Source organism: Bos javanicus, chromosome X, assembly GCF_032452875.1.
Source record: "Bos javanicus breed banteng chromosome X, ARS-OSU_banteng_1.0, whole genome shotgun sequence".
NCBI classification, from domain to species: Eukaryota; Metazoa; Chordata; class Mammalia; order Artiodactyla; family Bovidae; genus Bos; species Bos javanicus.
In genome coordinates, this window is record NC_083897.1 from 98,913,256 (window position 1) to 98,937,854 (window position 24,599).

A 24,599-nucleotide genomic window follows, 5' to 3' on the forward strand; every position below is an offset into this window, starting at 1 on the left:
AACGGTATGGACCTAACAGAAACAGAAGATATTAAGAAGAGGTGGCAAGAATACACAAAAGAACTATAGAAAAAAGATTTAATTAACCAGATAACCACAATGGTGTGATTACTCACCTAGAGCCAGACATCCTGGAGTGTGAAGTCAAGTGGGCCTTAGCAAGCATCACTACGAACAAAGCTAGTGGAGGTGATAGAATTCCAGCTGAGCTATTTCAAATTCTGAAAGATGATGCCGTTAAAGTGCTGCATTCAATGTACCAACAAATTTGGAGAACTCAGCAGTGGCCACAGGACTGGAAGACGTCAGTTTTCATTCCAATCCCAAAGAAAGGAAATGCCAAAGAATGTTCAAACTATCGTACAATTGCACTCATCTCACATGCTAGCAAAGTAATGCTCAAAATTCCCCAAGCTATGCTTCAACAGTAGGTGAACTGAGAACTTTCAGATGTTCAAGCTGGATTTAGAAAAGGCAGAGGAACCAGAGATCAAATTGTCAACATCTGTTGGATCATCAAAAAAGCAAGAGAGTTCCAGAAAAATATCTACTTCTGCTTTATTGACTACAGCAAAGCCTTTAACTGTGTGGATCACAACAATCTGTAGAAAATTCTTAAAGAAATGGAAATACCAAACCACTTTACCTGCCTCCTAAGAAATCTCTATGCAGGTCAAGAAGCAACAGTTAGATCAGGACATGGAACAATGGACTGGTTCCAAATTGGGAAAGGAGTATGTCAAGGCTGTATATTGTCACCCTGGTTATTTAACTTATATGCAGAGTACATCATGCGAACTGCTAGGCTGGATGAAGCACAAGCTGGAATCCAGATTGCCGGGGGATATATCAATAACCTCAGATATGCAGATGATACCACCCTTATGGCAGAAAGTGAAGAGGATCTAAAGAGCCTCTTGATGAAAGTGAAAGAGGACAGTGAAAAAGCTGGCTTCATTTTACCAAACTCTTAAGTTCATTGAGGAAATTAAGTAAATCTAATATTATAAGTATTTGGGGAAATGTGGTTTTTCTTTCCTTCTTTCCCTTTTCTTCTGTTTGCCTATCCATCCATGCCTCTCTTTTATCTTTTTCTCTTCCTCCTGTCTTCTTACAAATGGTTAATTTTTTTTTAATTACCCTCTAGAATGTGTTAGTTAACATTGGGCATCAAACCACTGATATATCATTCATCCAGCAAAAATTTAGTGGAGCTCTGCTCTTTGCCAGGCCTTGGACATATCTCCTACCCTCAAATTGTTCTGCCCTTGACCAACAGCATATGAATCACCTTGAGTTTTTAAGAAATTCAGAATCTTTAACTCTATTCCAGACATGAGTTCAAATCTGCATTTTAACTAGGTTAACATTTGACTTACAATACATATTAAAGTGTGTGGAGCACTGCTATAAAATGATAATTATCTTAAACTATTTACAATAGCCTGGATATGGAAGCTGCCTAAATGTCCATCATCAAGAGGAATGGATTAATAATTTTGTGGTACATATATACAATGGAATATTAATAAGCCATAAAAAATAACAAAATAATGCTATTTGTACCAACATGAATGGATCTAGGGATTGTCATACTGAGTGATGTAAGTTAAAGAGAAAGACAAATATATGATATTGCTTATATGTGGAATTCTAAAAAAGGCCATAAATGAACTTATCTATAGAACAGACAGTTACAGACATAGAAAAGAAACTTATGGTTTTTGAGCGGTAAGGAGGGGAGGGATAAATTAGAAGACTGGGACTGACCTCTGCACACTACTATATATAAAATAGATAACTAATTAGGACCTACTGTATAGCATAGGGAACTCTACCCAATATTCTGGAATGGCCTATATAGGTGAAAGTGAAAGTGAAGTAAAGTGAAGTCACTCAGTCGTGTCTGACTCTTTGCGATCCCATGGACTGTAGCCTACTAGGCTCCTCTGTCTGTGGGATTTTCAAGGCTAGAATGCTGGAGTGGGTTGCCATTTCCTTCTCCAGGGCATCTTCCCTACCCAGGGATCGAACCCACGTCTCCTACATCGTAGGCAGACACTTTACCATCTGAGCCACCAGGGAAATGTTCGGCCTACATAGGAAAAGAATCCAAAAAAAGAGTCAGTATATGTTTACATATAATAGTCACCTTGCTGTATACCTGAAAATAGCACAACATTGTAAATCAAATATACCCCAATACAAATTTTTTAAAATGATAGCTGTCTTATAAGCTCTAATACAAGTTAGTACATTCTGTTCTTTACTAAGCAGCCAAGGGATAATATATCTAAGTCAGTTTATATCACTTCTCTGCTCAAAACCACTATGAGGTACCATTTCACACCAGTCAGAATCGCTGCGATCCAAAAATCTACAAGCAATAAATGCCTGAGAGGGTGTGGAGAAAAGGGAACCCTCTTACACTGCTGGTGGGAATGCAAACTAGGACAGCCACTATGGAGAACAGTGTGGAGATTCCTTAAAAAACTGGAAATAGAACTGCTTTATGATCCAGCAATCCCACTGCTGGGCATACACACTGAGGAAATCAGAAAGGAAAGAGACACGTGTAACCCAAATGTTCATCGCAGCACTGTTTATAATAGCCAGGACATGGAAGCAACCTAGATGTCCATCAGCAGATGAATGGATAAGAAAGCTGTGGTACATATACACAATGGAGTATTACTCAGCCATTAAAAAGAATACATTTGAATCAGTTCTAATGAGATGGATGAAACTGGAGCCTATTATACAGAGTGAAGTAAGCCAGAAAGAAAAACACCAATACAGTATACTAACGCATATATATGGAATTTAGAAAGATGGTAACAATAACCCTGTGTATGAGACAGCAAAAGAGACACTGATGTATAGAACAGTCTTATGGACTCTGTGGAAGAGGGAGAGGGTGGGAAGATTTGGGAGAATGGCATTGAAACATGTATAATATGTATGAAATGAGTCGCCAGTCCAGGTTTGATGCACGATACTGGATGCTTGGGGCTAGTGCACTGGGATGACCCAGAGGGATGGTATGGGGAGGGAGGACGGATGAGGGTTCAGGATGGGGAACACATGTATACCTGTGGCAGATTCATTTTGATATTTGGCAAAACTAATACAATTTGTAAAGTTTTAAAATAAAATAAAATTTTAAAAAATAATAATAACTGGAAAAAAAAAAAAACTTTCCAGTGGCACACCTTTCCCTCCTGAATAGAAGACAAAGACAAAGTTCTCATTATTACTTACAAACCTGTGTGATCAACATTTCCTTACTTCTGTGACTTCATCTCTTGCTCCTTTCCCATGTGCTCTATTTTAGCCACAATGGCCTACTGTTGTTCCTTAAAAAGGCCTGATATGCTCCCCACTCATAGCCTTTCCACTGGCTTTCCCTTCTGCCTAAAGTAGTCCTACCTCAGTTCAGTTCAGTGCAGCCGCTCAGTCATGTCCAACTCTTCACAACCCCATAGACTGCAGCGCTCCAATCTTCCCTGTCCATCACAACTCCTGGAGCTTGCTCTGACTCGTCCATTGAGTTGGTGATGCCATTCAACTGTCTCATCCTCTGTCGTCCCATTCTCCTCCTGCCTTCAATGTTTCCCAGTATCAGGGTCTTTTCCAATGAGTCAGTTCTCATCAGGTGGCCATAGTATTGGAACTTCAGCTTCAGCATCAGTCCTTCCAATGAATATTCAGGACTGATTTCCTTTAGGATTGACTGGTTGGATCTGCTTGCAGTCCAAGGGACTCTCAAGAGTCTTCTCCAACACCACAGTTCAAAAGCATCAATTCTTTGGCACTCAGCTTTCTTTATGGTCCAACTCCCACATCCATACATGACTACTGGAAAAAGCATAGCTTTGACTAGATGGAACTTTGTCGGCAAAGTAATGTCTGCTTTTTAATATGCTCTCTAGGTTTGTCATAGCTTTTCTTCCAAGGAGCAAGCGTCTTTTAATTTCATGGCTGCACACACCATCTGCAGTGATTTTGGAGCCCAAGAAAATAAAGTTGTTTCTCCATCTATTTCTCATTCTCCCCTACTATAAAGTAAATTCCATGAGGGACAGTTTTCTTCATTTATTTACTGATGCATACTCAGCACCTGGCACAGTAGTTGGCAGATGGTAGATGCTCAATAAGTATTTTTGAAAGTCAGATTTAATTACAAGTGCACATGTGTATGTACGCTTTGGCAAAGTACATTCACATCTTGACATTTCATTTTCATACAGGAAATAGGTTATTATTGTCATAACTATTTTTGAGGTCAGTAGACTGAATCTCTAAGAAACAAAATTACTTTCCTAGAGTTCTCAAATACTGGCCCAGTATAAATCTGTTAAGTCTTAGATGGATTTTATTCTCAACTCTCAAATATCTTGGCCTCTTTTCCCAAATTTCTTGGGCATGGGCTCAGGACAGCAATGCAAGAATTTATCTTTCCAAAAGATGGAGTGTCATTCCCTGCTTTGAGAAATTTCCCAGTCCAACTAACCTAACAAAGTTTTTTTTGGTGATATTTTAGTTCCATATCTCTTAATTATTCTTGGTGCTGAAGCTAATGGTTTAAATTGGAAATATCTCTTTGCCCCTGCAACCACAGATGTCAAAGGAACATTTAGCTAGAACAAAAGAAGGGTAGAGAAACCTGTGTCCAGCTGGGTCAGAAAAACAATATTTTAGCTCAGGGTTGTGTCACCTCTAAACCAAAAGCTATGAGGAACAATATGATTTATAAGAAAGAATACCAAAACCAGAATTGGGATTCCTAAGTTTACGTCCCACCTTAGTCACTAACTGACTGAGGAACCTCAGGTGAATCTTTTCCATCCTGGAACTTGTTCCCTAATTCTAAAATTAGCAGATTGGAAGAGTTGCTCTTTAAGTGCTGTCTGGATAGTACTTTCTCTGATTCTGTGAAATCTAGGTATGCTCTCACTAAAGAACACTGTGATAGTAATCCATGTTACTTCTGCCTTTTCTGCCATTTTCTCACTGATACCAATGGAGGCATGTCTTACTCATGCACAAATGTGTTAGCATGGTATCTACTCTTTCTGTAGGTTAAGGGAGATCTATAAATATTGTATTCAGTATAGAAAAAAGTCACCATCAGAAAATAATCATTTTTTTGTATTTATTTATTCATTTATTAATTACTCCTGGAAGCAGAAAGTGCCTCACCATTTAAGTTACACTACAACCTAGATAGCATATTGAAAAGCAGAGACATTACTTTGCCAACAAAGGTCTGTCTATTCAAGGCTATGGTTTTTCCAGTAGTCATGTATGGATGTGAGGGTTGGACTGTGAAGAAAGCTTAGTGCCGAAGAATTGATGCTTTTGAACTGTGGTGTTGGAGAAGACTTTTGAGAGTCCCTTGGACTGCAAGGAGATCCAACAAGTCCATTCTAAAGGAGATTAGTCCTGAGTGTTCTTTGGAAGGAAGGATGCTAAAGCTGAAATTCCAGTACTTTGGCCACCTCATGTGAAGAGTTGACTCATTGGAAAGACTCTGATGCTGGGAGGGATTGGAGGCAGGAGGTGAAGGGGACGACAGAGGATGAGATGGCTGGATGGCATCACTGACTCGATGGACGTGAGTCTGAGTGAACTCCGGGAGTTGGTGATGGACAGGGAAGGCTGGCATGCTGCGATTCATGGGGTCACAAAGAGTCGGACACGAGTGAGAGACTGAACTGAACTGAACTGAACGCTCATTTTACAAATGTGGAAGTAGGAAATAGTTATTTTTATCAAAGTTATTCAGTGAGGCCAGTAAAAGAAAGTATATTTTTTAATGAGTTCTCTGAAAAGATGACATTCTTCTTTATAAATTCAAACAGTGATATAAAAGAGAATTGGCTTAGTTCTAGGCCATCTTGACCAATGGCTTATGGTATTTATTCTTGTTTCAGAAATCATATTGTGATCAGGGAAACTGAGACACAGGTCAAACAAAGTTAAATACTCTCCGAGTAAGACAATCTCAGTCATTTGATAGCTGTGAAATAAATTCTGTCCTCAAATGCCTCTAGAAAAGCTAGACTAGTTGTCCTTTGCCATTTGTATTAGTGTCTCATACACCATCAAGGAATTCTTCCTAGACCTGACAGAGTTTCTCATACTATAGCTTCAAGACATTTACATTCGATATGTTTAAGCCTGGAGTTTTCAAACTTCCTGACTTTTTCTTTCTGTTATTTGCCTATCCTGATTTATTCCCAATTGTCTTTATATCTTGGTGTATATGTAGAAAATAACACATTGTAATAAACAATAATATTTGTATAGCATACTAAACTAAAAAGATAAGGCAGCTCATTGGCCTTTAGTGACCAGCCCAGGGTTTTCTGGATGCTCTAGGCCCTACCTATCCATACCACCTGGACACTCGAGGCCCTTTACCTATCCTCTGCCCATTTTCCTGTAGTTTCTCTTTTTTTTTTTTTTTTGCTGATTTATAGGAGTTCCTGGTATATTCCAGATATTAATCCCTTGGCAGTTTTCCAAATTGCAAATCTTCTTCCTGTCATCCTCTTATTTTTTAATGGTTTCATTTAATCTGAAAAAAAGACTTCATGGACAAAAAAGTGAAAGAAGAAAAGCTCTAGAGATACAGCTGTGAACAGGGCAACCATGGTTATCATTCCCTAATAATATTGAAATTATTTTCAAGACATATATCAAGTCTCTTTTCAGGCTTCCAGGCAAAATAATATATGATATCTATAGTGAGTCAGAGTTGAATGAGGCCCTGTAAATCTTTTCTGATATATACATTTTATAGATAGAGTCACCGAGGTCCAGGTTTGCACAGCCCTTTCCCTAAAGGTTTTTTAAAACCATAGTTGATTCAGAGGTTCTTTGATTAATCTTATTTCCCACAAGTCTTTGGAATCTTCTCTGGAGGTCATGATTTTGATTTGTATCTCATATAAGGCACTGATTCTAGCTCACTGTATTAGATTTAGACTTTTAGATCAACCCTGAGGGTTTAGAAACCGTAAAATTAATAGTCAACCTTCTTTGCCTATTACCATGGCAATAGCAGGGCTAATTCATGCTGATTGTGATTGATTTGATAACTCCCACAGTACTGCCTTCACATTCATGCTCACTTTACTCCTAAGAAAGGTGAGGCTCTCAGAAACTACTTTTGTTCAGTTAGTTCACACCTGCTGCCACATCACCTTATTTTCTCTTACCATTCAGATGGAGCTAGAAGGTGTTCAAAGCATGCTTGACAGTAAGATCCATAGACCCCTTCTGCTCCCTTTGCCCTGTGACAAGCCTTCAGAGGTCCTCTGCAACTTCTGTTCTCTAGGACAAACAACCCTGGCATTCCACCATTATTCATGGTGTTGTTTTCAGGCCCCCCTCTGCCCTGTCTATTTCCTTCTGGCTCTGTATCCTTTTTTTCATGTTTCTCTGAAAACAGGGCTCAGAACTGAATGATGCTCCCCTGCAGTAGTGTGATTGCCTTTCTATTACTTCTCTCATTTCACCTTCTCAGTCTGTTTTCCCTTTATCCCTAAATTAAAATGGCATTAGGTTTCTTTTTTTTGAAAGTCATATTCCACTACCAACTCATCTTAAACTTATACGTCCTTAAAAATGAATAGATGAGAAGAAACAAAGATTGACTGACCCCTAATCAAAGTGCTGTTCATTGTTTTTGTGGAAAATTTGATAAAAGTCACTAAGTCAGCCAAAGAAGGTAGTAAAAAATAAAATCAAGACTCCAGAGAACTAGTCAACTCTCCTGGCCTTTGTCCCCTCAGAAGCCTAGGCAGTTGGGTGAAATAGGGCTAAGGATGACATTTAAGGGTTCTCTGGCTACTCCCATATCCTTATGTCCCTTTTTTAATTTCCTTCATAAGGACATGTGTGTGCCAAGTCGCTTCAGTCATGTCCGACTCTTTGTGACCCTATGGAACATAGCCCATCAAGCTTCTCTGTCCATGGGATTCTCCAGGCAAGAATACTGGAGTGGGTTGCCATGCCCTCCTCCAGGGGATCTTCCCAACTCAGGGATCGAACCCATGTTTCTTATGTCCCCTGCGCTGATAGACAGGTTCTTTACCTCTAGAGTCACCTGGGAAGCCCAATAAGAGCAGTTTCTATCTATTATTTTGGCAAGTCATGTGTCTTAAACACTAGGGCTGGAGAATTTAAGAAGACATTGGATTCTCCTCCTTTGCTTGATAATATTGTGTTCAAGGCAATCTTCTTGAGGCTGTATTTTCTTTGTATTCTCTGGCAAAGACTTTTTTTCTTATTTTTAATCATAAAGACACAGTGACACCATTTTGTATTCTACTTCTTAACATTATACCATAAACACATCTCCATGTTACAAGATAGCCTTTCTGACTTTAATGGCTGTGTGATATTCCATTAAGCTAAATGCACCATAATATATTTATTTATAATCTAGCATTAGCTTTAAAGAAAAACAGTTGACAGTACAGTCTAGGGCCCTACCATCCTATGGGTAGTTACATTTCTCCTAATATATAACCTTATATTCCCTTGTTACAGCACATTCCCTTTCTATATAATGTAATATAAAAAAAATGGTATCCTTGACAAAGATAATGAATAGCATATTGGGGGAGTTAGGAAGCCATTCTGACATCTCTGTCTCTTTCTTTTTCAGACCCCACTTTTTCCTTTTTCCCCCATTTCTGTTGTATTCCATACTCATGTTAAGATATAGCATCCTTGCTGCACTTTTAAGGATTTGATGGTAATTTGTCAGTTCCCTGAGATGTTGCAAATGGGAGCAGTAAACAAAACTATTAAGTATTTCATGAGCTGGCTAATCAGGGGATGAATGAGCTGTCCAGGCTGACTTCTTCTGTTTCCTGTCACTCACTAGTACTTACTACCAACTCAGAAGTGACATGCTAATGTAACATTGTTACCATTTTTTTCCAGTTATACTCACAAGCCTACTTTAGGGTGAAAAAGTGGGAGTAGAGGTGAGTCGGTCTTTGCCCCTTGCCTAATGTCAAGATGGAAAAGTTCCTGCCAGATGATATGCTCACTGATTTTCTTGCTCTACTGTAGCTAAGACACTTCCAAAGGTGTTAAGAGTGAAAAAGAGAGAGTAGGGAAAGAAGGGAGGAAAATAGAGATAAGGAAACTAGGAGTTACATATTAGGCAGAGAGGAACCTTCAGGAATTTATTACCTCTCTTCCTATTAGTGAAAGAAAGTTTTTGAGGGAAGCAGAATTTCGGAATCCACTTTAGTAAAGAGAGTGAAGCTAAAAGGATATTCTGGGAGTAGAAAGTGTCTTCCTCTTGGTCAGGAATTGTATATAAATGAATGTAGGACATCTTGAGCATAGTAGTCAGGGAGGGCATAAGCCATTAATTAAATAAATGTCAACACAGGCACAAACTATTAATTTGCAAATTGTTAAAAGACACTCATTAATGGCTGAATTGGAGGGTAAGAAGATAAAAGAGAAGTGAGATTTTGGTAGGAGTTGGTAAAGGGCATTGAAACCAGGGATGAGAATCTTCCTGGAGTAGCCTAGATGCCTTCATTGCAAACTGTGTTAGAGGAGACAAAATGGAGTTAGATAGGGCCAGAAGTGATAAGTCATTCACCATAATGCTCCTCATTAGGGGTTCAACGGATGTTATAAAAATCACATTTAGCTTTTAGATAAAAGCAAGTGGGCATAATTCATTCTCACCAGGCTTTTTACATGCTAATGATTTCTAATGAAGACCATTACTATTAGTTAAAAATGTACACTGGGAGGTTCAGAATGGAAAACTGTGTTTGTTTGTTTGTTTGTTTCCTTTGCCCTGACTTACAATGTGTTCTGAGTCTGATTGTGTTATCTCAGTTCTCTTATCAGACTAAGAATTTCTTTCATTGATTCGTTTTTCATCAGTGGCTAGCTGTATTAACTCATCCATTTGTTCACAAATGTGTCCTAAACACTTACCCTGTTGAAAACACCATGCCTGGGCACCTGTGGGCTTGCTCACTAAGCTCATCCAAACAACCTCTCCTGACCAGCTACTCAGATGACTACAACATTCACTTTAAGAATGGTTTGGTTTTGTCTGTTCCTTTTTGGGAAGTTTTCCTACCAGAGCCTTTGGACTGGTCCTACAAGAAATAGACCATTAGAGTTGTGAATCAATTCAGCTAACCCAATAGCTACTAAAGCGAGTGAAATTATTTGTGCTTAACCAGATTCTAAGAAAGAGTCCTTTCACTTTTGGGGGTCCTTGTCATAGAGAATTGTGGACAAAGCGCTATGCTCTGGAATCTTTGCACTCTGGAGACCTTTCCTTAAGATCCAGCTTTCCTAATTATTCACTTATCGAGTGACTTCTTTCTTTAAACCCAATTTTCTTGTATGAAAAATAGAAATAATTATACCCTGTTTACATCATGGAACTGAAATAAGGCTCCCAAATGCTTAAGTGGTAAAACCCTCAAGGAATGAAGGGCATCCTCATCCTGGACTTTTACTTTGTCTGCAGGGCTACCTGAAGCAATGCCGGAAGAGAAGGGACATGTTCAGTGATGAGCAACTGAAGGTGATCTTTGGGAACATTGAAGACATCTACAGGTTTCAGATGGGCTTTGTAAGAGACCTGGAGAAACAGTACAACAATGATGACCCCCATCTCAGCGAGATAGGACCCTGCTTCCTGGAGCACGTAAGCATCTTCCCCTTTGGGGAGGGTTTTGAGAGACGTTTGGAATCCATGCAAGGAGTCTCTGAGCTATCTGGTCTGCTCAGCTGCTTTGTCCCACAGTAGTGGATGGATTCCTCTCGGACCTTGATGTTCACCCCCCTGCTACAGCATGAGAACTTGGAAAGATATGATGACTTGACCAAGGACTCTCTTTCTTTACTGTTCCCCTCTCTTTTTCTCCTCTTCCAGATAGTTACCAGTAGGATTTTTCTTCAACTTCTCTTTTTCGTTCCTATTGGGCTCAGTTCCCATGGGACCCAACATTTTGGGAGGGACTCTGAACATATTCACATATTCCAGGAGTCTGAGAAATAGGAAAGACTGTGGTCACCATGAAAGTGGACCCCTGCAAGGCATTTAGGGGAGAACACTATGGTAGGGGAAGTGACTTGTGTAGGAAAAAGGGCCACGTGACTTAAGAGAAAGGAACACTAGAAACAGGAAAGTGAGGATGCAAGTCATAAATATAATGACTGTCTCAGTAACTGGGTAAGTTCCTTACCTTCTTTGGGCTTTTTCACGTGGATTTAAGAAGGTTTCACTTTATACTTCTATGGTTCTCTAATGTCCTTTAGGATCTTATTCACAGGTAACCTAGTTTTGACAACTTTTCTCTCCCTTTTTATAAAGTACTTATTTTTAAAAAGATGACACATTCATGTGGTATAAAATTCAAATGACACATGGAAGTATGCAGCTGAAAGTAAGTCTTCTTACAAATTTTCCTACTTTGACTGTGGGAATTTCTGTTGAGGCGATAGCCTTAAGGCAACCCCTATGTTCAGTGATTTGCTGGAAATCCCAGGACTCAGCATATAGTCATACTCATGGTTATGATTTAATATAACTAAAGGATACAAAGCAAAATCACCAAAAGGAAAAGGTATATAGGACAAAGTCTGAAGGAAACCAGGTATAAATTTTCAGAGTCCTCTCCCAGTGGAGTTACACAGGGTGTAATTAATTCCCTTTACAATGAGTTATGACAGCACATGTGAAATGTTGTCTACCAGGGAAAATTATTAAGGACTCAGTGCCCAAGATGTCTATGGGAGACTGGTCATGTAGGCACTCCATGTCTAGTGTGTACCAAAATTCCAGACTCACAGAAGGAAAGCAGGTCTTCAGCATAAACCACAATGTTCATACAAATAGTTTAGGCAGAGTGAGCCATTCTTGTCAGGGAATGGTGAGAACCCTCTTGAGATCCAAATTCCAAGATGCCAGCCAAGGGCCAACCTTTCAAGTAGGCCTTTTTAGGGATAGCAGTCTCAGGCCTAATAAGTTAAGTGCTTTTTTTTTTTTTTTTTTTTTTTTACAGCTTTAAACTGATTCAGTCATTCCATAAAACACCTGGGTAGTATTTATCAAAGTTAAGCATGTTTACTACTTACTGGTTTCATTTGTGAGAATATATCCCAGAGAAATTCTCAGAGGTCCATGAGAAAGGGAACATTTACAAGGCTGTTGATAACATGGCAGTGTTATGTCATTGAGTGCAGTTAGATGCAGCTTAGGTATTTATCACCAGGTATTTATCACCATATGTGAAACATATGGGGAATGCTTACTCTGGGTTAATATGTAGTAAGAAATAACAAGACTAGATGTGTGTACCCAATAGAAATGTGTGTGAATATCATAAATATAATATTGAGTTGGGAAAGTAGAATGTGGAATACTGACTCTCAATGAGAGTCTACCCTGTGCCTTGTAGAGTGCTTAACAAAATATCTATTAAGCATTTTCTATCTACTGGAGGTCAGTAGCAACGCTTCCAGTTGTGACAACTGAAAATGTCTCCAGATGTTGTCAAATGAACCACTAATCTATTGAAATGATCTTATGCTTTTACCCTGTAATGTTAACATGGTGATTTAAATTAAATAATTTTCATATCTTAAATGAGCATTGCATTGCTGGGGTAAATGCTAGCTAATCGTGGTGTATTATCCTTCTTTAATAATGCTGCAGTTCATGGGATTGCAGTCCATAATAATGCTGCAGTCCATTTAATGCTGCAGTCCATTGGATTGCAAAGAGTTGGACATGACTGAGAGACTGAACTGAACTTAACTGATCCTTCTTTATGCATTAATTCACATTTTTAAAAGTATTAGATTGTTTTCTCTTTACAGTTCTAAGGTTTCTTTTTTTTAGGATTTCATTTTTTATTATCTTTGTTTAGGTATAATTTACAAGCAATAAGATTCACCAAATGTTTAATTCGATGGGTTTTAACAAATGCATGTAGTTGTGTCAGTTCAGTTCAGTTCAGTTCATTTCAGTCGCTCAGTCATGTCCGACTCTTTGCAACCCCATGAATTGCAGCACACCAGGCCTCCCTGTCCATCACCAACTCCCGGAGTTCACTCAAACTCACGTCCATCGAGTCGGTGATGCCATCCAGCCATCTCATCCTCTGTCGTCCCCTTCTCCTCCTGCCCCCAAACCCTCCCAACTCTTCACATGAGGTGGCCAAAGTACTGGAGTTTCAGCTTTAGCATCCTTCCTTCCAAAGAACACCCAGGACTGATCTCCTTTAGAATGGACTGGTTGGATCTCCTTGCAGTCCAAGGGAATCTCAAGAGTCTTCTGCAACACCACAGTTCAAAAGCATCAATTCTTCAGCGCTCAGCTTTCTTCACAGTCCAACTCTCACATCCATACATGACTACTGGAAAAACCATAGCCTTGACTAGACGGACCTTTGTTGGCAAAGTAATGTTTCTGCTTTTGAATATGCTATCTAGGTTGGTCACAACTTCCAAGGAGTAAGCGTCTTTTAATTTCATGGCTGCAATCACCATCTACCACCATAATCAAGATTATGGAACATATCTATCATTTCATCAGGTTCTAATGTTTTTCCTTTGTTATCAAACTTTGCTTCCACTCTGGCTCTTGGCAAACACTGATCTGCTTTTTGTTACTATAATTTTGCTTTTTCTAGAATTTCATATAAATGGAATCATACCATAATGATATTTTATGTTGTATTCCTTTAACTTAATTTCTTTGATATCCATCCATATTCGTGCATGTATTAGTAGTTTTTTTTTTTTTTTTTTTATTGTTTAGTGATATTCTCTTGTGTGGATATGCCACTCATTCACTAGTTCATTCCAGGACATCTGGGTGGTTTATTAGGTTACTTCATGTTTGGAATTACTGGGTTGCATTGTAGGTGCTTATTTAATTTTATAAGATACTGCCAAACTGTTTTCCAAAGTTGCTCTATCATTTTGCATTCTCACTCTAATCTATAAGAGTTGTAGTTGTTCCGCATGGTTGTCAGCACTTGATATTATCAGTATTTTTAATTTTAGCCATTCTAATATGTATGTAGTGGCATTTTATTGTAGTTTATTTTTACATTTGCTAATGATATTGAGCATTTTTAAATGTTCTTATTTACCATCTGTATAAAATCTCTGATGAAGCATCCTTGTCTTTTGTCCTTGTTTACTAAGTGAGTTGTCTGTTTTCATATTATTTAGTTTCAAGAGTTATTTCTTATTGTGTTTGCAAGTCCTTGGTCATATATGTGATTTTCAAAGGTTTTCTCAGTCTTTGGCTTAGTTTTTCATCTTCTTAGCATTGTCTTTGAAAAGGCATAAAACTTTAATTTTGTCAATTCAGTTAATCATTTTTTCATGGTTCATGTTTTCTGCTTCTTATTTAAGAGATCTTTGCCTAATACAAAGTCACAAAGTTTTTATCCTGTTTTCTTATAGATATTATGTAGCTTTAATATTTATATTTAGGTCTAAGATAATTTTTGAGGTAACTTTTAATATACAATGTGACAAAAGGATCAAGGTAAATTTGTTAATTTGTTTCCATATGGATATTCAGCCATTCCAGCACTTTTGTTGAGAAAGCTTGTTAATTTCCCCATTGAATTACCTGGCATCTTTGCCAGAAATCAGTTGATCATATATGTGTAGTTCTATCTTTAAGAAGACTATTCTGTTCCAGGGATCTATATGACTATTTATATAGTAATGCCACACTATGTTTTCTTGTTGTTTTAATTGAGATATAATTCTCATATAGCATTATATCAGTTTCAGGTGTACAGAATAATAATTTAATATTTCTATATGTTATGAAATGATTGCCACAATAAATCTAGTTAACATCCATCACCATACATAGCTACAACTTTTTTCTCACATCATCTTGAATAATCTAGCTTCATAGCAGGTCTTGAGAGCAGGTAATCTCCTTTGTATTCACTTTTTTTTCAAAATAATTTTATTTTAGATGATTTTTTGATTTATTTTTTATTGAAGGATAATTGCTACAGAACTTTGCTGTTTTCTGTCAAACTTCAACATGAATCAGCCACGTGAATGAGTGAAGTGGCTCAGTCATGTCCGACTCTTTGCAACCCATGGACTGTAGCCTAACCAGGTTCCTCCATCCATGGGATTTTCCAGGCAAGAATACTAGAGTGGGTTGCCATTTCCTTCTCGAGGAGATCTTCCCAACCCAGGGATTGAACCCAGATCTCCCGCATAGTAGGCAGATGCTTTACCGTCTGAGCCACCAGGGAAAATCCATATATACCCTCCCTTTTGAACCTCCCTCCCATCTCCCTCCCCATCACACCCCTCTAGGTATTGCTATATATATATTTACTTATCACAATAAGAATTTTGTTCTTTTTATTGTATCTATATGAGATGAGGGAAGTTAAATAAACATTGTGATTATCATTTCATAATATATGTAAAGCAAGCCATCTTGCTGTACACCTTAAACTTATACAGTGATGTATATCAGTTATTTCTGGATAAAACTAGGGGGAAAAGAATCAGCTTGCTTAGATCTACGAAAAACATGCCAACTAAAAAGAACTCTTCAGGCAATTTGATTAGAACAAACACCCTCTTCCAACAACAAAAGATAAGACTCTACACATGGACATCACCAGATGGTCAACACCAAAATCAGATTGATTATATTCTTTGCAGCCAAAGATGGAGAAGCTCTATACAGTCAGCAAAAACAAGACCAGGAGCTGACTGTGGCTCAGATCATGAATTCCTTATTGCCAAATTCAGACTTAAATTGAAGAAGGTAGGGAAAACCACTAGACCATTCAGGTATGACCTAAATCAAATCCCTTATGATTATACAGTGGAAGTGAGAAATAGATTTAAGGGCCTAGATCTGATAGATAGAGTGCCTGATGAACTATGGAATGAGGTTCGTGACATTGTACAGGAGACAGGGATCAAGACTATCCCCATAGAAAAGAAATGCAAAAAAGCAAAATGGCTGTCTGAGGAGGCCTTACAAATAGCTGTGAAAAGAAGAGAAGCAAAAAGCAAAGGAGAAAAGGAAAGATATAAGCATCTGAATGTAGAGTTCCAAAGAATAGCAAGAAGAGATAAGAAAGCCTTCTTCAGCAATCAATGCAAAGAAATAGAGGAAAACAACAGAATGGGAAAGACTAGAGATCACTTCAAGAAAATTAGAGATACCAAAGGAACATTTCATGCAAAGATGGGCTCGATAAAGGACAGAAATAGTATGGACTGAACAGAAGCAGAAGATATTAAGAAGAGATGGCAAGAATACACAGAAGAACTGTACAAAAAAGATCTTCACGACCCAGATAATCACGATGGTGTGATCACTCACCTAGAGCCAGACATCCTGGAATGTGAAGTCAAGTGGGCCTTAGAAAGCATCACTATGAAGAAAGCTAGTGGAGGTGATAGAATTCCATTTGAGCTATTCCAAATCCTGAAAGATGATGCTGTGAAAATGCTGCACTCAATATGCCAGCAAATTTGGAAAACTCAGCAGTGGCCACAGGACTGGAAAAGGTCAGTTTTCATTCCAATCCCAAGGAAAGGCAATGCCAAAGAATGCTCAAACTACCACACAATTGCACTCATCTCACATGCTAGTAAAGTAATGCTCAAAATTCTCCAGGCCAGGCTTCAGCAATATGTGAACCATGAACTTCCAGATGTTCAAGCTGGTTTTAGAAAAGGCAGAGGAACCAGAGACCAAATTGCCAACATCTGCTGGATCATGGAAAAAGCAAGAGAGTTCCAGAAAAACATCTATTTCTGCTTTATTGACTATGCCAAAGCCTTTGACTGTGTGGATCACAATAAACTGTGGAAAATTCTGAAAGAGATGGGAATGCCAGACCACCTGATCTGCCTCTTGAGAAATCTGTATGCAGGTCAGGAAGCAACAGTTAGAACTGGACATAGAACAACAGACTGGTTCCAAATAGGAAAAGGAGTACGTCAAGGCTGTATATTGTCACCCTGTTTATTTAACTTATATGCAGAGTACATCATGAGAAACGCTGGACTGGAAGAAACACAAGCTGGAATCAAGATTGCCGGGAGAAATATCAATAACCTCAGATATGCAGATGACACCACCCTTATGGCAGAAAATGAAGGGAAACTCAAAAGCCTCTTGATGAAAGTGAGAGTGGAGAGTGAAAAAGTTGGCTTAAAGCTCACCATTCAGAAAATGAAGGTCATGGCATCTGGTCCCATCACTTCATGGGAAATAGATGGGGAAACAGTGGAAACAGTGGCTGACTTCATTTTTTGGGGCTCCAAAATCACTGCAGATGGTGACTGCAGCCATGAAATTAAAAGATGCTTACTCCTCAGAAGGAAAGTTATGAACAACCTAGATAGCATATTCAAAAGCAGACATTACTTTGCCAACAAAGGTTCGTCTAGTCAAGGCTATGGTTTTTCCTGTGGTCATGTATGGATGTGAGAGTTGGACTGTGAAGAAGGCTGAGCGCCGAAGAATTGATGCTTTTGAACTGTGGTGTTGGAGAAAACTCTTGAGAGTCCCTTGGACTGCAAGGAGATCCAACCAGTCCATTCTGAAGGAGATCAGCCCTGGGATTTCTTTGGAAGGAATGATGCTAAAGCTGAAACTCCAGTACTTTGGCCAGCTCATGCGAAGAATTGACTCTTTGGAAAAGACTCTGATGCTGAGAGGAATTGGGAGCAAGAGGAGAAGGGGACGACAGAGGATGAGATGGCTGGATGGCATCACTGACTCGATGGACATGAGTCTGAGTGAACTCCGGGAGTTGGTGATGGACAGGGAGGCCTGGCGTGCTGTGATTCATGGGGTCGCAAAGAGTCGGACCCGACTGGGTGACTGATCTTATTGTTTATAGTTTTCATTTGTATAGTTCTTGATCTTATTTATAAAAATTTATTTCCAAGTAATTAATTTTTGCTGCTTTATAATTTGCATTTTTATTTCAATTTCCTGTAGTTTGTTGTTATGATATAGAAATACAATTGTTTTTTTTTAATTTAATTTTATTTTTAAACTTTACATAATTGTATTAGTTTTGCCAAATATCAAAATGAATCTGCCACAGGTATACATGTGTTCCCCATCCTGAACCCTCCTCCCTCCTCCCTCCCCACACCATCCCTCTGGGTCGTCCCAGTGCACTAGCCTCAAGCATCCAGTATCGTGCATCAAACCTGGACTGGCAACTCGTTTCTTACATGATATTTTACATGTTTCAATGTCATTCTCCCAAATCTTCCCACCCTCTCCCTCTCCCACAGAGTCCATAAGACTGTTCTATACATCAGTGTCTCTTTTGCTGTCTCGTACACCGGGTTATTGTTACCATCTTTCTAAATTCCATATATATGCGTTAGTATACTGTATTGGTGTTTTTCCTTCTGGCTTACTTCACTCTGTATAATAGGCTCCAGTTTCATCCACCTCATTAGAACTGATTCAAATGTATTCTTTTTAATGGCTGAGTAATACTCCATTGTGTATATGTACCACAGCTTTCTTATCCATTCATCTGCTGATGGACATCTAGGTTGCTTCCATGTCCTGGCTATTATAAACAGTGCTGCGATGAACATTGGGGTACACATGTCTCTTTCCCTTCTGGTTTCCTCAGTGTGTATGGTTTTTTATACAGCTGTCCCCCAGTATTGCAGGGATTTGGTTCCAGGACACCTAGCAGATTGAGGTTTGATTTGTGAACCAAGATATAGTCTATCCTGGAGAATGTTCCATGTGCACTTGAGAAGAAGATATATTCTTCTTCATTTGGATGAAATGTCCTGAAGATACCAATGAGATCCATCTCATCTAATGTATCATTTAGGAGTTGTGTTTTCTTATTAATTTTCTGTTTTGATCATCTGTCCATTGGTTTGAGTAGGTTGTTAAAGTCTCCTCCTATTATTGTGTTACTGTCAATTTCTCCTTTTATGTCTGTTATTGTTTGTCTTATGTTTTGAGGTGCTCCTATGTTGGGTGCATAGATATGTACAATTGTTATGTCTTCCTCTTGCACTGACCCCTGGTCATTGTCTAGTAGTCTTCCTTATCTCTTGTAATCTCCTTTATTTTAAGGACTATTTTGTCTGATATGAGGATTGCTATTCCAGCTTTCTTTTGCTTCCCATTTGCATGGAATATATTTTCCCATCCTCTTACTTTCAGTCTATATGTGTCTTGAGGTCTGAAGTGGGTTTCTTGTAGACAGCATATATATGGGTCTTGGTTTTGTATCCATTCAGCCAGTCTGTGTCTTTTGGTTGGAGTATTTAATCCATTTACTTTTAAAGTAATTATAGATATATTTGTCCCTATTGCCATTTTCTAATCATTTGTAGTTGATTTTTTAGATCTTTTTTCTTCTGTTGTGTTTCTTCATTATATAAGTCCCTTTAACATTTGTTGTAAAGCTGTTTGCTGGTACTGAATTCTCTTAACTTTTGCTTGTCTTAAAAGCTTTTGATTTCTCCATCAATTATGAATGAGATCCTTGTTGGGTACAGTAATCTTGGTTGCAGATTTTTCCCTTTCAGTCCTTTAAATATATCCTGCCATTCCCTTCTGGCCTGCAGAGATTCTGCTGAAAGATCAGCTGTTAAGCATATGGGGTTTCCCTTGTATGTTACTTGTTGCTTCTCCCTTGCTGCTTTTAATATTCTTTCTTTGTGTTTCATCTTTGTTAGTTTGATTAGTATGTGTCCTGGCATGTTTCTCCTTGGGTTTATCCTGTATGGGACTCTTTGTGCCTGTTAGATTTGATTGGCTATTTCCTTTTCCATGTTGGGGAAATTTTCAACTATAATCTCTTCAGAAGTTTTCTCATATCCTTTCTTTTTCTCTTCTTATTCTTCTGGGACCCCTATAGTTCAAATGTTGCTCATTTGATATGGTCCCATAGCTTTCTTAGACTGTCCTCAGCTCTTTTCATTCTTTTTACTTTATTCTGCTCTTCAGAAGTTATTTTCACCGTTTTATCTTCCAGCTCACTGATTCATTATTCTGAATCAGGTATTCTTCTACTGGTTTCTTCTAGAGTATTTCTAATTTCAGTAATTGTGTTGTTTGTCTCTGTATGTTTATTCTTTAATTCCTCTAGGTCTTTGTTAATTGATTCTTGCATTTTGCCCATTTTGTTTTCAAGGTTTTTGATCATCTTTACTATCATTATTTTGAATTATTTTTCAGGTAATTTTCATATTTCCTCTTCATTTATTTGGACTTCTGTGTTTCTAATTTGTTATTTCATTTATGCAGTATTTCTCTGCCTTTTATTTTCTTTCTTTTTTTTTTAAGTTATTGTGTTTGGGGTCTCCTTTTCCCAGGCTTCAAGGAAAGTTGAATTCTTTCCTTGAAGAAGGTGGAATTTTTTCTTTCTTTTGGTTTCTGCCCTCCTAAGGTTGGTCCATTGCTTTGTGTGAGCTTTCTATAGGGTGAGATTTGTGGTCAGTTTTTGTTTGTTTGTTTGTTTTTCCTCTTCTGGGCAAGGCTGAGTGAGGTGGTACTCCTGTATGCTGATGATTTGGTTTGTATTTTTATTTTGTTTGCTATTTAGACCAGGCGTCCTGCAAAGGTGCTACTGGTAGTTGGGTGATGCCAGGTGATATAGTCAAGTGGTTTCCTTTGTGGGAGTTCTCACTATTTGATATTCCTAGGGTTAGTGTTCTTGCCTGGAGAATCCCAGGGACAGGGGAGACTGGTGGGCTTCCGTCTATGGGGTTGCACAGAGTCGGACACGACTGAAGCAACTTAGCAGCAGCAGCAGCGTTAGTTGTCTGGTACTCTAGGGTCTTGGAGTCAATGCTCCCAGTCCAAAGTCTCAGGGTTTGATCTCTCGTCAGAAATGAAGACTCCACAAGTGGTTTATTATGCCATTAAGTGAGAGTAAAACAAATATTCAAAAACAAGAAACTAAAGATGAACCCCAGAGAAATGGCAGTTACAAAATCAGGTACATAGTAATTCAAATAATGGAATATATACATATACATATACACCCATGAGCAAAATGAAAATAGTCCAACAAAAATAAAGTACAGTAGACTGATCCAGAGAACAAAGGAAATCAAAAATTATATTTAGCAGTTAAGAATAAAACTAACAAGCACAAAATGGTAAACAAAACTAATGCAAGGTGCCAGGTAGGGAATAAAGCAGTGAAAATAAAACTAACAAATATGTTGAGAGGAAAGGGAAGAAAGAAAGAGGGGGGCGGTCCTAAGATGGTGGAGGAATAGGATGGGGAGACAACTTTCTCCCCTACAAATTCATTGAAAGATCATTTGAACGCTGAACAAATTCCACAAAATAACTTCTGAACACTGGCAGAGGACACCAGGCATCCAGAAATGCAGCCCATTATCTTCAAAAGGAGGTAGGACAAAATATAAAAGATAAAAAGAGAGACAAAAGAGTTAGGGATGGAGACCCATCCTGAGGAGGGAGATGTGAAAGAGTAGAAGTTTCCAAACACCAGGAAACCCTCTCACCAGTGGGTCTATGGGGAGTTTTGGAATCTCAGAGGGCAACATAACTGGGAGGAAAAAATAAATAAAGCCCCCAGATTATGCGCCTAACTGCAACTTCCAGCAGAGAAGTAGCCCAGACCAGCGCATTCGCCACCAGCAAGCGGGGACTGAACAGGGAGGTGTGGGCTGCATTGCTTAGGGTAAGGACCTGGCCTGAATGCCCTGAGGATAATCTGAGGGAGCTAAGGTGAGATAGCAACCCAAACTGTGAGACAGCGAGAGAGAGAGAGAGAGAGAGAGAGAGAGAGAGAGAGAGAGAGAGAGAGAGAGAGAGAGAGAAAGGAGAGAGAGAGAGAGAGAACTTTCCCATGAAAAGCTCTAACCTAAAGCACTGCCAGACCTGCTCACAGAATAAAGGACTGAGCGAATACCAGAGGAGAGCTAGCCACCTGTGGACTGGCCCATCCCCTGCCAGAAGCAGAGAGGCAGGCCAGTGACAGCCAGAGCTGGAAAGGGGCAATCTCGGCCCCAGAGACGGCATCCTCTACCAATCTGCAAGCAGGCTAGCAGTTGGTAACAAAGTCTTCCTGGGATCCTGGATGGTTGCCATTCGCCAGGAGGGTTGCAGTCAGAGATCAGCTCCCCAGAAGAGACACACGGCACACCTGAGATGGCTCTCCCACTGTGCACCCAGGAAATCGAGGGGCTGGGACTGGTGAGGCGATAAGATGTACCACACTCCTGGGGAGAGTGCACTCACCAAACAACTGGTTGCCTGAGCTGCTCTGACCTGGGAAGGGCACAAAACACAGGCCCAACCGATTCTGTGCCTTTGTGGAGTACCACAGAACCTGAGCCTGTGCGGCTTAGACCTTGGAAGTGCATGCAACCCAGGGCCTGCTTTTGACAGTTCCCCTGCAGAGCAACCTGGGCCTGAGCAGTGTAGACCAGGAAAGCACACACACTGTGAGTGGGCTCAAACCCACTGTGGCCCAGACACTGCAAGCACTCCCCATACACGCCAGTGATATTTGTGTGCATTGTTCCTCCCTCCCTACAGCACAACTGAACAAGTAAGCCTAAATAAGTGACCACATTCGCCCCCTGTGTCAGGGCAGAAAGTAGACACTGAAGAGAGTTGCAAATAGAAGAAGCCAAAATAAACAGAGGGAACCGCTTTGGAAGTGATAATTGCAACAGATTAAAACCCTGTAGTTAGCACAGACTACATTGGAAGGGGCCTATAGACCTTGAGAAGAAGTATAAGCTGGAGCAAGGAACTATCTGAAACTGAACTGACCCCACACTGCCCACAACAGCTCCAGAAAAATTCCTAGATATATTTTACTATTATCATTTTTTAATTTTTTCATTTTAAGTCCTTTATTACTCCTTTAATTTTCATAGTTATAATCTACTATTATCTTGCAAAAAAGACCTTATTTTTGAAGCAAATTTCATATATATTTTTAATAATTTTTGAGATTTTTTTTTTAATATTGTATTTTTGAGAGTCTAATGTCTACTCTAGATTTTTAATCTTTGGCTTTTGTATTTGTTATCAATTTTGTACCTTTAAGAATCCAATCTTCAGTACCCATTTTTACTTAGGAGTGTGATTACTGACTTGATTGCCCTCTCCCCCTTTTGACTCTCTTTTTTCTCCTCCAGGTCACCTCTATCTCCTCCCTCCCCTTTCTCTTCTCTACTCAATTCTGTGAATCTCTTTCAGTATTCCAGGCTGTGGAGAACAGTTAGGGAACTGATTACTGGCTAGATCCGTCTCTCTCCTTTTGACTTGCCCTCTTCTCCTCCTGGTTACCTTTATCACCTTCCTCCCTCTTCTGTTCTCCATGTAACTCTGTAAACCTCTGTGGGTGTCCCCCAGTGTGGAGAATCTTTTTTCCATTAACCTAGATGTTTTACCATCAGTGCAGTATAGATGGAGAAGTCTTGAGGCTACTGTAAGAATAAGACTGAAAACCAGAGGCAGGAGGCTTAAATCCAAAACTTGAGAACACCAAAAAACTCCTGGCTCCAGGGAACATTAAGCAAAAAGCTCATCCAAAAACCTCCATACCCGAACTGAAACCAAGGTCCACCCAAGTGTGAACAAATTCCAGAACAAGACATACCACACTAATTCTCCAGCAACACAAGAATATAGCCCTAGGATTAATATACAAGCTGTCCAAAGTCACACCAAACTCAAAATTCACTACTGGACACTTAATTGCACTCCAGAGAGAAGAGATACAGCTCCACACACCAGAACACCGACTCAAGCTTCCCTAACCAGGAAACCTTGACAAGCCGCTTGTCCAACCTCACCCACAGGAAGGAACCTCTATAACAAAGAGGAACGACAAACTTGCAGCATACACAAGGCCCACCCCAAACACAGCAGTCTAAACAAGATGAAAAGGCAGAGAAATATTCAGCAGGTAAAGGAACATGATAAATGCCCACCACACCAAACAAAAGAGGAGGAGATAGGGAGTCTACTGAAAAAGAGTTCACAATAATGATAGTAAAAATGATACAAAATCTTGAACACAAAATGGAGTTACAGATAAATAGTCTGGAGGCAAGGATTGAGAAGATGCAAAAAATGTTTACCAAGGACCTAGAAAAAATAAAAAAGAGTCAATCAATAATTAATAATGCAATAACTGAGATCAAAAACAATCTTGAGGGAACCAACAGTGGAATAACTGAGGCAGAAGATAGGATAAGTGAGGTGGAAGATACAATGATGGAAATAAATGAAGTAGAGGGGGGAAAAGAATTAAAAGAAATGAGGACAACCTCAGAGACCTCTGGGACAATGTCAAATGCCCCAACATTTGAATCATATGAGTCCCAGAAGAAGAAGACAAAAAGAAAGTCCATGAGAAAATATTTGAGGAGATAATAGTTGAAAACTTCCCTAAAATGGGGAAGGAAATAGCCACCCAAGTCCAAGAAACCCAGAGAATCCCAAACAGGATAAACCCAAGGTGAAACACCGAAGACACATATTAATCAAATTAACAAAGATCAAACACAAA

The 24,599-nt window shown here is 39.2% G+C and overlaps 1 protein-coding gene across 16 annotated transcripts in view; it reads left to right on the forward strand.

Moving 5' to 3' along the window:
- ARHGEF9 (Cdc42 guanine nucleotide exchange factor 9) overlaps positions 1-24,599 on the forward strand; it is a 426,609-nt gene that overhangs the window by 327,950 nt on the left and 74,060 nt on the right. For all 16 annotated transcript variants that reach the window (XM_061410327.1, XM_061410326.1, XM_061410329.1 and 13 more), the window contains one exon: positions 10,535-10,714. In XM_061410327.1, coding sequence (XP_061266311.1) covers positions 10,535-10,714 — 180 coding nt within the window. The remainder of the gene's footprint in view (positions 1-10,534; positions 10,715-24,599) is intronic.